General features: G+C 35.9%; 1 protein-coding gene across 1 annotated transcript in view; it reads left to right on the top strand.

The window, feature by feature from the left end:
* The window catches only part of RSRC1 (arginine and serine rich coiled-coil 1), a 169,224-nt gene that overhangs the window by 26,173 nt on the left and 128,704 nt on the right, over positions 1–14,347 (top strand). Inside the window, exon 4 of the mRNA XM_074153424.1 lies at positions 11,098–11,268. Coding sequence (XP_074009525.1) covers positions 11,098–11,268 — 171 coding nt within the window. The remainder of the gene's footprint in view (positions 1–11,097; positions 11,269–14,347) is intronic.

The raw sequence follows: 14,347 nt of genomic DNA, 5'->3' as shown, positions 1-14,347 counted from the left end.
AGAATCTTTTTTAAATGAAGGCATAGGTATGTAGAAATTGCATTTTAATTGATCGTTATTACCCATTTAAATTGGTAGCTTGTGGTCCATATCATCAATTGATCAGAACAGTCACAATGCACTTTGAAGTATAATAATCAAGTACTTTGTTGCTTTATGTATTTTTTTTAAAACAATTCATATTTTGTTGTTTCTCTTTTTGATATGTTTCATTTTACAGTGCTTTAGGTAAGAGTTGCAGGTTCCGTGATGAAAACACTTTTTCTTTGGAATACCAAGTGAAATTTTCAGAGTTTCATTCCTGCCCCTTCCTTGGAGGTTTTTACTTAGTCATTAGATTTGGAGTTTGGGAAAGACACAACAGGGTTATAGGTGATAACTTCCAATAAAGCAGATTTTTGCATCCGATAAGCCCGTCAGTTATGTGTTCTTCATCGGTTTCCAGCAAATAAGCAGTTCAGTATTCATCTAGGAGAATATTAAAAGATGACCATGCTTTCCTCTATCTACTGTGTTTGCAAAATACAAAATATTAAAGTAAGATGCTTCTAACTTGCCTGTAAATTAGAAAGTTATCTTTGCATTTATGGAATATGTATTAAAAATAGTAATAATAGTATACAAACTGTTTATGTTGTGTCTTCAAAAGATTTTGACAGTATGGCATGATATGTTTTTGCTTTTTTTTGTGTGTGCACTTTAGGAGTTTCTAAAGCCCTCTTATGACTCAATTTTCAGACAATTGATCCTATAGTTAAGTTACGACTATTTTCATTAAATATGGTAAAGTGTTTTGTTTTCTTAATTTGAGAAAACAAGATGGTATTTGAAAAGTCTTTCTATAAGTTTATAAACCTAATGCGGTAAAAAGTGTAGGTGGAATACCTCAAACTTGTTATGTCTCATAAAATTTAAATCTAAAATATTTGATTATCACTGAATTAAAGAAAAAAATATCAATTTTTCTTAATTGTGAGCACAGAGTAATGGTTTAATTTATTATCGGTCAAATAACACATAGCTTTTCATCTAAGTATTATTTCCAAAGTGTTATTTGAGACCTCTGTTCATCATGTGATTCAAGACTGTCTCAATAGTTCCAGTATTTAAAATTAGGTGTTTGTTCCTAAGCACAAGCATATGGTTCAGTCTTGTCTTTAAGCAGTTTTTTGAGCATTTTAAATGGTACTGCAAGTTGCTGCAGTGTTGAAGAATGAGAAATGTTGAGAAATGTTTTTTTCTATTCGTTCAGTTTTGGGTCCACACTGGTACTTCTTAGTGGCTTGAGTGCATGACATTGACAACGGTGGTGATACTCTGGGTTGGGTTTGGGAGCTAGGTGTTTGGTTTTTTTTTTTCCGGTTTATGAGAACAGTCAGTGTTCCATGGTGTAAGTTGATTTCAAGCATCTGTTTAGGTAATTTCATTCAGCTGTCTAATATCTCTTAGTGGATGTAAGCATACATAAATATTATAGCATCTTTAAGCTCGAACTATGATTGGCGCTTCAATCTTAGATGTTTTACAATCACAAAAATAAAATAGTGGTCTTGTCAAAGAGAGACAGAAGAGTAGCACTTACCTGTAACTAACTTGAACTTCTCAGAGGCACTAGGGAAGTGAAAAATTCAACCTTGAAATCTCTCATTTATGTTTCTTAACTTTTTAATGTAATACTGGAGGTGTTGTCAAATTTACAACAAATAATTACCTGGATAGTGATTCCATCTGGAAAATGAATTTGACCTTTTTTCATTGCTGTGCGATACATCCAGATCTTCCTGTCATGGCAGATGTAGAGTCACTAATGTCTGCATGATGTAGAAACAAGTAATTTGGTGTATTTATTGAGAGTCCTGAAAGTATGCTGGACCCTTGTTTTTTCAAAATAGGTTCCAGCTGTATCAAGAATAAAATAACTGCATGTGTATCTATAAATTAATTACAAAGCCTGATGAATTTACTTGCTAATAGAATGTTACCTTATTCGTTCATATAGAATTCAAGTTTTCCAATTTTTTTTTTTCAATGTTAGAAAGTTATAAAATGTCTTTCCTGCAGGATTAGACAATCTAAAGGGACAGGGGTTTCATACAGCCCATTTTTTCCGGTTGCTTTTTCTTCCACCTAAGCAGTGGCAGTTCTGGAACTCAGGAGAGGAAGAAATCCTTGTTGGTATCTTTGTGTGGCAAACTTAACAACTGTTTTGCTTTTGCCTCACCTTGAGATTGAGTAGCTTTTAAACTCTTATATGAGCAGAAAACAAGGTGGATATTCTCAACTGATGCAAGCTGGTTTGGTGGTTTGTTTTTTTTTTTTGTTAACAGATTACTGGAATAATAATTGCTTCTCTTATCAGCCTTAGCTTTGGTTTTATATGGAAGTTTATGTATAGTATATGTGCAGCTGGGTATTGCATGCATTTGTGTTGGTGTACGTGTTTTTAATGTGCTTGAAGTCTAGAATTTCAAGATTGCTAGAACTGCTTTGAATGAGAAATGATGCGGAATTGGAGGGGTGGCTTTTTTTCTTAGTTATTTAGCAGCCAGGACGATGTACTAACTTCCATTTCTTGATTATTTTATCACTCAAAAGTTATTGGAATTAAATTCTAGCTTTTACTGCTCAGTCATGAGATGGCTACACAAATGTAGGGTTAGAAAAAAGTCCTGTTTTGAGACAGTCTCTAGGAAAAGAAATGCATGAAAGAGATTAATTTCATGTAAAAATAGATATGTTCTTAAACTGATGGTCCTAATTTGAGGTGAAATCTTAGCAGAGAGTCTTCGTACAGATTACAAGGAAAATGAATGATGCAACATGTTTCCCCCCAGTGAAGAAGAGGCCAAAGATCCTCAGCTCCTTTGGACCGGTTATATCTAGGGCAATTAGTGACCTCTGTGTGAGTGGGGAGAGAATCCCCTCCTGCCATGGCTAATGGAGTGGAACAGTTCGCAATTCCAGTAGATCAGTGGGAGCTGTTCACACAGCTGTTCTCCCTTCCCAAATCCCAGCCAGCACACTTCATTACACTTCCTTTGGCCACAGCTGCTCCCACCACCCTCCCTCTGCATAAAAAAGCCTGTTGAAAAATAGCATATATAGTTTTCTGTGCCGAATGCAAAAATAATGTGTATCCAATAACACTGCAGTTAGTTTATGTACTTCCATACATATCTGTAATGTGCATCTGGCCTTCTTAAGCAGATCACGCTTCTGCATGCAAGGAAATGCTCCTCAAGTGAGCCATTTGATGAAGGAAGAAGTTATAGTTACAGGTTAGTGTAACGAGCTTTGTTAGGTGTTTTGTAAAAGCATATCAACAAAAACAAATGATTTACCTCCATGCTTGAATAGCAGCTATTTAATCTCTGATTTATATTTCTGGTTTTCAGACACTATTTAGTAAAGTGTTTTCTGGTTTTAGTTTTCTGTAAAGGCTTTTGTCAAAGTGCTCCTGCAGCTGGTAGGGTTGTAGTCAGCTTCTCTTCTATCACTAGTTCCTCAGGCAAGGAGTTCTGGCCGAAATCCACGAGAAGCAAGTCTCCGAGTGAAGCCCAATTTAAGTAAACTTTATGTATTTCTGGAGTCAATTCTCTTTCACCCAGTTGTTGATCTCCTGTAGGTTTTCCAACACCTTTGTGGTGATGTGGGTGTGCTGAACCAGAGATACTGTCGCTGTCGGTACTGGGTCTAGAGTCTTTCCACTTCTGTAAGGAGACTCTTTGTAGGATAGTCAAGGCGTTGTGGCAAAGGCAGCACTTTCACCTTCTTTGGAAGTGAGAAGAGGTAGACGAGAAAGTTGTGGTCTGTAGAACTAGATTTGTAATAAGGGGACTGCTTGAGAATAAACAAGACTAAAAGTAGTGTCTTCTGTATCCGTTCTTCTGTCCGGCTGCATTTATGTACTGTTCATGCAAAGTTTTCAGTGACTGCTTTTTTTTTTTTTTTAATTTTAATTACAGCTTACTGGAATTTTGAGTATTGTTTCCTCAAATGTTTGATTATGTGATTAATATAGAATCTTCTGATATAGATGGAGAATTGGAGAATATAGGTGGAGTATTGTTTATTATTGAACTAAGTTGATGCCTGTATCTGATAGATCCGTTGTCTCAGTTCTGCAAACTGTGTTCTTGATTGTCCTGGTCATTGTTTATATGTCAACTTGCATTTCTCTGGCACTGTGGATGATATTGTTACTGTCTTTAATACATCTCAATTCTTTTTTTACCAACTGTCTAAACTGCTGGCTTGAAACAACTTCTTTTTCCTCTTAGCACCAGTCTCATTTCAGACTTAAAAGCTGCCTTTGCTTCTGCCTAGTTTCATTTTCACTCACCTTATATCTAACAATAAATGAATAAACCATATTATCATACATGTTATCTATATTTAACTTCCTCAAATGCATTCATTTTAAAATTGCAAACTAATAATGACCTGAAATGTTTTATGGAAGTAACGGTATTTGCATTAAAAAAAAAAAGTATAAGTGATTTCCACACTGTGAACAACTGCAGTTGATGCTTGAAATTATTTTACCTTCCACAAGAACTTGTACCATGATTTTTTTTTTTCTTGCTAGTGAAGTTGAGCTAAACAAGAAACTTTCTCCTAATATGCTTTGAAAGAGAACATGTCGTTTTGCTGCAATTAATTGTGCATTTGCACTATGTCTTTATTACCAATATTAATATCCAGGTTTGATGCAATGCAGTTGTGTTTCATTGTTCTTTCCCAGACTTTTGATTTATTGCTAAAGTATTAAAGAGGCATGAATTTTTTGGGTTTTGTTTGTGGCTGTTGAGCTAATAATAATCTAATAAGAATTGTCTCAGCTGAGAGATACTTAGAAGAATGCCAGGGAAGAACTTGACATCTCGGAAGCTTTCATTTGAGTGGTGGTTGCTGTTTGCCAAGAAAATAGCTTATTTTTTCAAAACTTACCTTCACTGAAAGAGCACTTGTTTTCTTCTGTTTGAGCTGTCTTGTTTTTGTGCTCTAAATCTTCTTTCCATTTAAAAAAGTCTGTATCAGTGACTGTTTTCAAATTGTAGTGTTTTGAAAAGATTAGATTATACCTATAAGATATTGTTCAATGCTTTAGTGCAATATAATTGGGGAAATACTAAACGACACTGACCTCATTTCCTTTAGAACAATGAAAATTAATAGTTTCACGTTTTATTAGGCTGATATTCCAGATGTAGTGTACATTTAATTAAGTGTAGTTTCCTTTTGGTTATGGTATGTGTATCTGCTTTTTGTCGCAAATTCTTTCTAGTTTTACAGTTTTCCACATGTTTTCTTTCACCATTTATGATTTTTTCAAAGCAGAGCTATAAGGATTTAAATCACTTTAGCATGCAGCAAAACAGTTCCCATTCAAACAATAAACGCCATTTTAAAAAGCCTTTAGATCTTCTGTCACTTCATAAATATAAATGTATAAAAACATTATGCAGTTGTAGTGCCCACCTGCTAATTAAATGCAGATTTCCTCAAACTTGTTTTAAAATCTGCTTATTTGTTTCAACTCTGTCTCTGTTCAGAATACATATGGCCCTTGTGAAACTAATTATGCTTATGGAGCAGCTGTTAAATTTAGTGCAACTAATTTTATCCAATATTTTACATTTTAATTGATTACCTGTGAAGAAATTAGCAAATTAACACTTATTGTGCAGTAACTGAATGGGCTTTTATGGATACTTTCAATTTTTACAAGTGGACTAAGTGTTGATGGAATAAAGACATTTCTTAGGATTTTAGATAGGAAAGTTATTGGTGAGCCTTGATTATCTGGTGTGAGAATTTAGGGATACTGAGTGATGCCAAGCATCTGTGTGTTCTGTAACTTAGACATGAAAAGCAGATTGGAAAGTAATAGCTTTTCACAGAATTTTGGTAACATATGGGCTTATCTGGATCTAAGAACTCTTTGAAGATCTTTGAACTTGACTAAATGACTTAACCTTTGGCATGGTGGGTGGGTGTTTTGTGTGTGTTGGTTTGGGGGGAAGGGGGTGTGCATGCTGGCAGTCTACTCTCCAGCTTGATTTTTTTATTATTTTTTTTCTCCAGCAGTTCTATAGTTTGAAGACTTGCTTTAATATGAATAGTCGGGATTGTTTTTATTTTTCAATGGTAATAAAATAGAAAATCTTCCTCTGCTTGATCTGTGGACTTTTGTTCTTGTTTACTGATGAATTCTTGGCACAGATGACTTCTTGTAGCTCCATTTCATGAAGTTATATCTTTATTTCCTGTTCTGTATATATCACAAGATATTTTAATAGTTATTCATGGTAACCTACAGGTGAATTTGTTCATGCTGCAAATGGAAATGTACTGCAGCTTGCTATACACTGAGTAGCAAATTTAGTATACCTTAATTTTCACTTTATGAAATTATCTTCCACTGTCAAGAGCCTATTGCGTGTTTTGGGTTTAATATAGTCCTTATGGCAGTTTGCATAAAGTGATCTTAAAACAAATACTTTAGGATTTTGAGTTTATAGGCAAAGAAAACAGAGAGCTATCTTATTAAAATGGTAACGTACTGTAAAATGAAGTTCTGTAGTATTAAGTGCAGCTTTTCCATGTGCTGAAGCCTGTCACTGAGAAGGTGCTGATAATGGTCCTCTGGTCTGAGGTGAGCCTTGGCTCTACCCCTGAACACAGCCTGTGCTGCTGGAGGATGGCGCTGCTAAATACTGAATATATTTTAGGCTATGTCATAGAATCATAGAATGGTCTGGGTTGGAAGGGACCTTAAAGATCACCTAGTTCCAAGCCCCCTGCCACAGGCAGGGACACCACCTACTAGAGCAGGTTGCTCAAAGCCCCATTCTTATTGATCTTAATTTTTCAATTACCTGCAGCCTTGGTGTATTAGAGGAAGGTCAGTAGCCTTACCTGAAGTTGTCAAAGCACCATCTAAATTTATGAGGTTTCATTGTTCAAATTCTGCAGTTGCCACAGAAAAGTGGCGGTTAGAGGTTGAATGTTACCCCTTTCTTTAAAAGGGAGAGAAGGGGAAGAATGGCATAGAAATTAAGCAGAGAAAGCTATTTGGATTGCAAAGTCAAAGACTACTGTCTTAATTCTGTCCTAATGTCTGCAGGATGGTCTCTGTTCATACAGTCACTTACTGTTACCTGGTGGTTTCAGAGAAGACGGGTTCATGCATTCTAGAAGTGATGCAGCGTTCACTCTGTATCTCAGACATGGAGTATAATTGTGGTTTTTGACTTCAATCATAGCTAATCATTTCCTATGGCACTTCAAAGAAACTGAGAGCTCTCTTAAGAGTGCGCTCACTAGCAGAGATCAAGAAGATTGTGGTCTTACCTGCTTAAGCTCAGCAGTTCTTGTTGCTTATTGCTGGCTTCCTGTTCATTCCGCTTCAGTTTTAGAAGTATTGCTGGCAGAACTTATTTTATCATGTAATATGAAATTGTTCTGGAGAATTATACTGAAAAATTTGTTATTGTTGCCATCTTATGTCTGTTACCTTAAGTTATTTAGTCTCTGTGCTTCCTTTGTTTCAGCAAAACGTGGTAAAACTACATAATGTGTCTTAATTCATAATATATTAAGCTGTTACTTAGTTAAGCAAATATATTTTAAATTTTTCATACCTCTACTTGTGTGGGAAGTCCCTAAGATTTTTTTTTTTTCCAGATTAGCAGAAGACTTAAAGAAGAGTTGAGATTCAACTTAAATTTGTTAATCAAACTGTGTTGTGGTCGCCTAGTGTTTTTTCTAATAGTCCTCTGTTACTATGACTGGGTGTATCGTGAAGGAGAATGGAAAAAAAAGCTTATCTTGTATTAACCTAAAATATTCATTGCTGTACAACATTGGAAACACAGTAGTTACTCCAGTTTAAAAATTATTTGCAAGAATCTAAGTTTCACTAGCATTCAGGAATTGAAGGGAGCATTAATGCTAGACTTGCTTTTTTTCTTCTCCTGATTTTTTCTTATTTATTCGCCCCTATTCATGACTGGGGTTGGCACATCTTTCTGTATTTCTGGACTTATCTTGCTTTATCTGTGTTCTATAAATACTGTTTGTAATCAATATCAATAAATACAATGAACTTAGGCAGAGTTAATTTTAATTGTGAGGGCTGTAACTGCAGCATTAAGGGAAAATAATGAAAAATTAAGTATTTGCAAACAACTTATTGTACAATAATGGAATAGGCAGGTTTTCCTGGATTTTCCCCAGGAAAAGCTCATCTTCGGAGGAGGTCAGGCTATGTCTGTGCCTATCCATCACAGATTTACCTGGTGCTACATCAGTAGACTGTGTTAGGATGTGCTTGTCTGCATCCGTCAGCACTCCTGTCTTGGCTGCAACAAATAAACTCTGTGTATGTCTTAGCTACTGGAGAGTTAATGTATAGGAGAGACTCTGCAAAGTTATTTGGGTGCAGTGGGAAACACTAGATCCACTGGGCAACTTGTTTTCTTCACTATTGCCTCTATAGATCCCCTCAAATAGGGCATGGCAGTCAGCTGGGGTTGGGCTGGGGGTCTGCATCCCACGGAGGCAGTCAGACGTGACACCAGAGCTGCCCTGAAGACCCTTCTCCCTGCATTGACTTGTTATCTGAGCTAACAAGTCCGACCAAACTGAAGTTGACTCTGCATGAAGCCTATTCTGGGTTGTCCGCGTCTGTGCTCTGGGCTGATCTACAGCCCAGATCAACTGCTCTGATAATTGAAGGATTGACTGACTAATGTGTCCTGCAGAGATGGCTTCTGTGGAGTAGAACTTAACATTTTTGTTCAGATCTTCACTGTAATATCCCATTGATAGTAATCTGCCTGCCTCACCTGCATGACTGGGACAGGGAGCACAAGCTGTATCAGCTATTTTCTATAATTGTAGAACCCAAAGGATAAACAATAATTAGGGATCCCTCTAGGCTAATGAGTTTTATGGGTGCAAAAGATTGCAAATTAAAGAACAGTGACAGCTTCTGTAAAGAAAATGTTTTTCAGTTTGTCTATGCTGTTATAAGTACATTATTACAAATTTGATGCAACAAGTCTGCTTTTAATTTTTGTTTTTCTGTATATAAATTATACCTGCCACTTGTTCTACTTAAACATGTGAATGAACAGAAATCTGGGATTTGAGCATCCAGCTAATCTCAACTGAATTTGCTCCTGCAAAAGTTAGATGTGAAATCGAGTTCAAATTTGGGCTGAGAAAGTAAAGTCTGTAGCAATAAATATTTTAGATTCCTCAGTCATTTCTGTTTGAAGGACTACACCCTTAAGTAAGGAGAAGCTTCACATCAAATGAAGGTGATTTCTGTTGCTACAGACTGCTTTTGTGTTGGGTTTTTTATTTATTTACTTATTTTTTTTCTGTTTTGGATTCTGCATCTTACCTGCAGAGTTTTCAGAAATCATGGTTGCCTTGGAATAGTAGGGCAGTGGTCTGTAAATCTGTGCCTGCCTCATTACGATACTTGTAAAAACCAGTGTCTTTGTGCCAAAAAATAGATCTAATATCCAGAATACTCCTTTAGGTCAAAACTTGCTCTACCTGAGGACTGAAGAATGGATGGATGCTTTTTAATTTGCGATGACATAACAAAAATCCATTTTGAGACAGAAAATGTTCTATAGTTCATAATATGCCACTTAAGTGGTAACTTGATCTGTTGTATTAGTGCTAATAGTGTGACCGATAATAGGAGATATTGTGTTGCAAGAGATGCCATCTGCTGAATGAAATGTAAAACTGAGGTTTTGACCTCTTGTGCTAGTCTGAAAGGCTCAGTGGCAAGAATAGGTGTGTTAACCCCAGTATGCTGGACAAATTCCAGAGTCACTAACAACATTCTTCCTAAATGTAATTTATAGCTTCATCTGGATGTAGTGTTTTCTTTTCCTTATTCTATTGTTGAGTTTTATTAAACAGTTGTTGCCTTTTAAACTGAGTGATCTTTTGTATGTGATTTAGCTTTTAAAGGCTTTCGGAGTTTTGCACCCCAAGAGGTGCTAAATAAATTTTTTTTTTATACTGTTTTAAAAAAATGCCCTTCCCTCCCCCCAACCCTCTCAGTACTTAATGAAACTTTTCAATGAGGTGCCATCAGAACTTTTATGAAGATGTATGTTGAAATAGCAGTTCAAGTTTGCATTAGTTTCTGTTTTCCTAAATATTCATTGTCTGCAGGTACTCGTGTACCATAGCAAATATGTATTAATCCATGATAAATTATAAATTAAAATTTAGAAAAGAATCTAAAAGAAATTCGGGAATAATGAGATTTTTTTTTTTTTTTTATGGATACATATAGAAATGGTCATGTTGTAATACCTCTTGATCTTTTTTCATTCAAGTATATCAGTAACAACATACATTTATTAGAGAGGAATGGATAACATGATTGAGAACAAGAGTATCCTATAGCCATGTAGGAACTTGTAACCAGGAACCAAATATGTGCCCAAACCCTTGCACCTGTATGCAGTTTCTTGCATTATTGGGCCTGTAGGATTGGCCTATTTATAGGCTTTCTACAAAGTCTGTTTCAAATTTGAATTTGATATTAAGAAGCTGTGTGCATGTGTCAGGTCTGCAGGCTAAAGATAGGGGTTTGGACACATTGCTTGGGGTTTTCCTGTTTTTTGTTGGAACATCGTTACTAGTAGTAATGTATTTAATATGTAAATACAAACACTTAGTAGCAGCTGTAAACTCTTTGATCATTTGCCAAGCTACCTTGATCAGAACTTAAGAATTTAAAGTTTAATGTTCAAGAAAAAAATTCCTTCCTTTCCTTCTACAATAGCTCCAAAGATTACTTTGGTGATACCAGATTACTTGGTTAATGGGTGAATACCGTGTAGCGTGGTTTATCTTGTTTTGCATTCTTCCTTCAGAGTAGAAGCAATGCTTTATTTTTAATTTTTCTTTTGATAAATCAATAGTTTTTTGTTTAAAAGCATTAAATTACTAAATGGTTTGCAATTGTGTTTATATTAGTTGGACTATATAACAAATGCAGTGACAGTGAAAAATGTATGACTGCTAAATTTTGATACTATGGATTTTGTGTAGATCACGATCAAGACCTCGTCAACGTTCTTATAGTCGAAGTAGTGAAAGATCCAGTCATAGGACAACTCATAGCGGGTCTCGTGAAAGAGAGCGGCGTAAAGGCAGAGAGAAAGAAAAAATAAAAGAGAAGGGCAAAGGAAAAGAAAAGGAGATATATGGCGCGAAGCATGGGTAAGTGAAATGACAAACAATATAACTATAATAAAAAACAGGGAACAACTTAGTGTTTTACTTTTTTGTAATCAATTTGCTTTATAGCACATGATATTTTATATAAACTAAGTGGAAATTATTTAAAATCTTTGAATAGTGTGAATCTTAATATTTTAAAATTCTGGAATGTGACAACATTTCAAACTAAACTGGTTTAATTTACTATTCTTTTTTCCCCTTGTTTTGCAAATATGCTAAATAGCTTTCTTCAATTTATAGAAATATTTTTCCAATACATCATAACCACAATTTAAGGAAAAAAATGAGGAGTATTGGAAAGTACGAAGAATATTTATTATAAAAAGATGGTTTTCATTGTTCACATCACCTGTTTCTACATTGTCAGAAGTTCTTATTGAGCTTCATTTGTGGCTCAAAAGTATGGTTTCAGCACAAGCATGTGCTGTGGGTGAATGATGGGCTGCCTTTCAAAACCTGCTCTCAACCTAATCTCTGCTTGAAATTATTTGGATTGTTGATCTTGGTTTTACAGATTTCAGAAAAGGCAATTTATGTAATTACCTCTACTTTATAGACCTTGATCTCCTGCAGTGTTTACTGTGATGTTTATCTTTTCCCTGCTTATGTGATTGGGTTCAAAAAGGAAGGTTCTGGTGTGTCACTTCTTGAATTTCCCTTTGGTGGATTCCTACTGAAAAGCTAAATGGGAATTTCTAGAGTAGCATCCTCCACCCACATTCGTGGAGGTGTCTCACAATTATCTTCCTGTTTTTACGGCTTGATGATATTAGTTATTTAGTCTCTCAGATATCGTTACCCACTTGTCCATGGTTATAGCACTAATTATGTAAATTCAGGATTAGCTATTTGCATGGTTTCTTTTCTTATTTGCTGTGCATTACTTAGACTGCTGGGAACTTAAAGAGTGGCATCTTCTGCTCATTTTAAGAGTTACTTTCCTCATTTTACTAAACCATGTGGGATATTTGTCTCTTCTTGTTGTGGATGTTCCCAGCATTCAATGTAAACAGAACCCCTGAGATGTTTGCAGTATGTCTGATAAGTCATAAACAAGATGCCTTTCACCAATTTACCTGAATTTCAAATATATTTTGATACTTCTAGAAGACTTGAGGAGAAGCCTGGATGTTCCAGCCAAAATCGTTTGTGTGGTTTTTTGTTTTGTTTTGTTTTTTTTTAATTGAAGTAGAAAAGTAGGGAAAGGATCCATGCTGAGCACGTAACACTTGGTGTGTGAGAGGTTTTCTGGACTTTGTGTAGAAGCACATCTTAAATCATGTTGGAGTATATAGCAGTGCTCTATTAGCATACTGCTTGACTTTATGTCCTTTTATAGCAAGGATCGATATGAGATACCCATAGCAAGAACACAGAAGTGCTCAGATTTTTTTTTTTTTTTTTTTTTACCTTTATATTTTGATAATTTACAAAGTTGCTTATGCTAAATTTGAAAACAAAATGCCCTGTTTGGGTCATTTCCAAGGTAGTTAGGACAAAGAGTACAAATTGATAATAGAAACATTTTATGACATCAGTCCATTTTCCTCTGAGCTCAGGTACTGCCTGGTAGGCTTTGTACAGGGATTTCTTACTTGGAGCATTATTAGACTGCAAAATGAAATGTACCTAGGATGATGCTGATATAATCTGTGCTTCATAAACTTTTCTGAGGGGGGACAACATGTTTTTCAGTTTAATCAAATAACGATCAGAGTATATCTGTGCTGAGAATATGGACCTGAGAAGCATTTTCCCTTTACAGTTATTTGTCATTCGAAGATTGGGACTGTATCAGCATTGCATTATTGTTTGTTAAAGGCTTTGCAAAGCAACATATTTGAATACACAGAGAAGACGGAGCTCTGATGCAATTGCTGTTTGCAATTATTGCACAATTATTTGTCTGGAATATGCTGTTATAGACCCCAGTGAGAGTGAATTAGGAACCTGCACTTTTAAATGCGTGTGTGTAGGAACAAAGTTGGTGTTTTTTCTCTTTGCCTTGTGTGTGTTCCAGGAAAATGAGGCCAAGTAAGATGTTTTACTGTTGTGTTTTTGTATGAGGCTTCCTCAAGCCTCCCAAGCTCTTGGCTTTCTTCCTCTGTATCATTTATGTATTTATTTTCTTTTTGGATAAGTAAGGGAAAAAAGAGATTTCCTTGGCTGAGGAAGCTCACCTCTACACCTTAGTTCCTAGGTGTGTAGGAAGGAGGATGACACAACACAAATTGAGTGAACCTTTTGCCTGTTGAAGTCTACTGGCTTCTGGCAGGTTTTAATTTGGTTTCTACAGCAACAGGGAGATTTGATGGTTCATTTGTTCTGTCTTGATGCTCATTTCTGAGTACAGATTTTTTTTTCTGTTTTCCAGTAACTATAAGGCCTTTGTAGTTGGCTGTGGTCAGCAGAAGGTAGCAAGTTGGTTTTGCCAATATTTTTGAGGGTCTATGTTATAATTTAGGATTTTTGTCTTGTACTGGTGTCGGATGTCCTTTTGCGGGTATGGTTAGAATTATAACTCTTATTATAGCTTGCCTCTGCAGCCCAGTGTCTCAGCAGATTCTGGGACTGATGCCTGTCCGCTGCAGCACGACGGTTCACTGCCTTGGCTGGAACTTCACTGCTCACCCAATTCACTTAATGCTGGAGTAGATCAGGAAGCACTAAAGCAATTTGCTCCATCAGCTGTCTTCATCGGAGAGACAGCAGAGATAGGTGATGCCTTCTCAGAATGTGTGGCTTTTTCTTGTTTTAAGTTGGATTCAGTTTGGACAGGAAAAAAAAAGTATTTTTCCTCCTGGCATATTCTGCTGTAACTAACACAATGATGGTGCTGTTTTTTAACTTGCCATTCATGTTCTTTTTTTCTCTGAAGTCTGAGGAAGAAAGCCTAAGCGGACACAACAAAAATGACTGTCAGGTATACGTTTGGATGTGAAATACCAAGAGGAATCTGTTGTAGATGACTCTCCAAGTGAATGAATTTCTAGATCTAGTGTCTAGATTAGCACTGAAAGTAGCATTATACAGAGCCCCTCCAGAAACTCCAATAGCA

The sequence above is a fragment of the Numenius arquata genome, chromosome 9, assembly GCF_964106895.1.
Source record: "Numenius arquata chromosome 9, bNumArq3.hap1.1, whole genome shotgun sequence".
Taxonomy (NCBI): Eukaryota; Metazoa; Chordata; class Aves; order Charadriiformes; family Scolopacidae; genus Numenius; species Numenius arquata.
The sequence above is the reverse complement of the archived record's forward strand: the minus strand, read 5'-3'. Positions and strand labels throughout refer to the sequence as shown.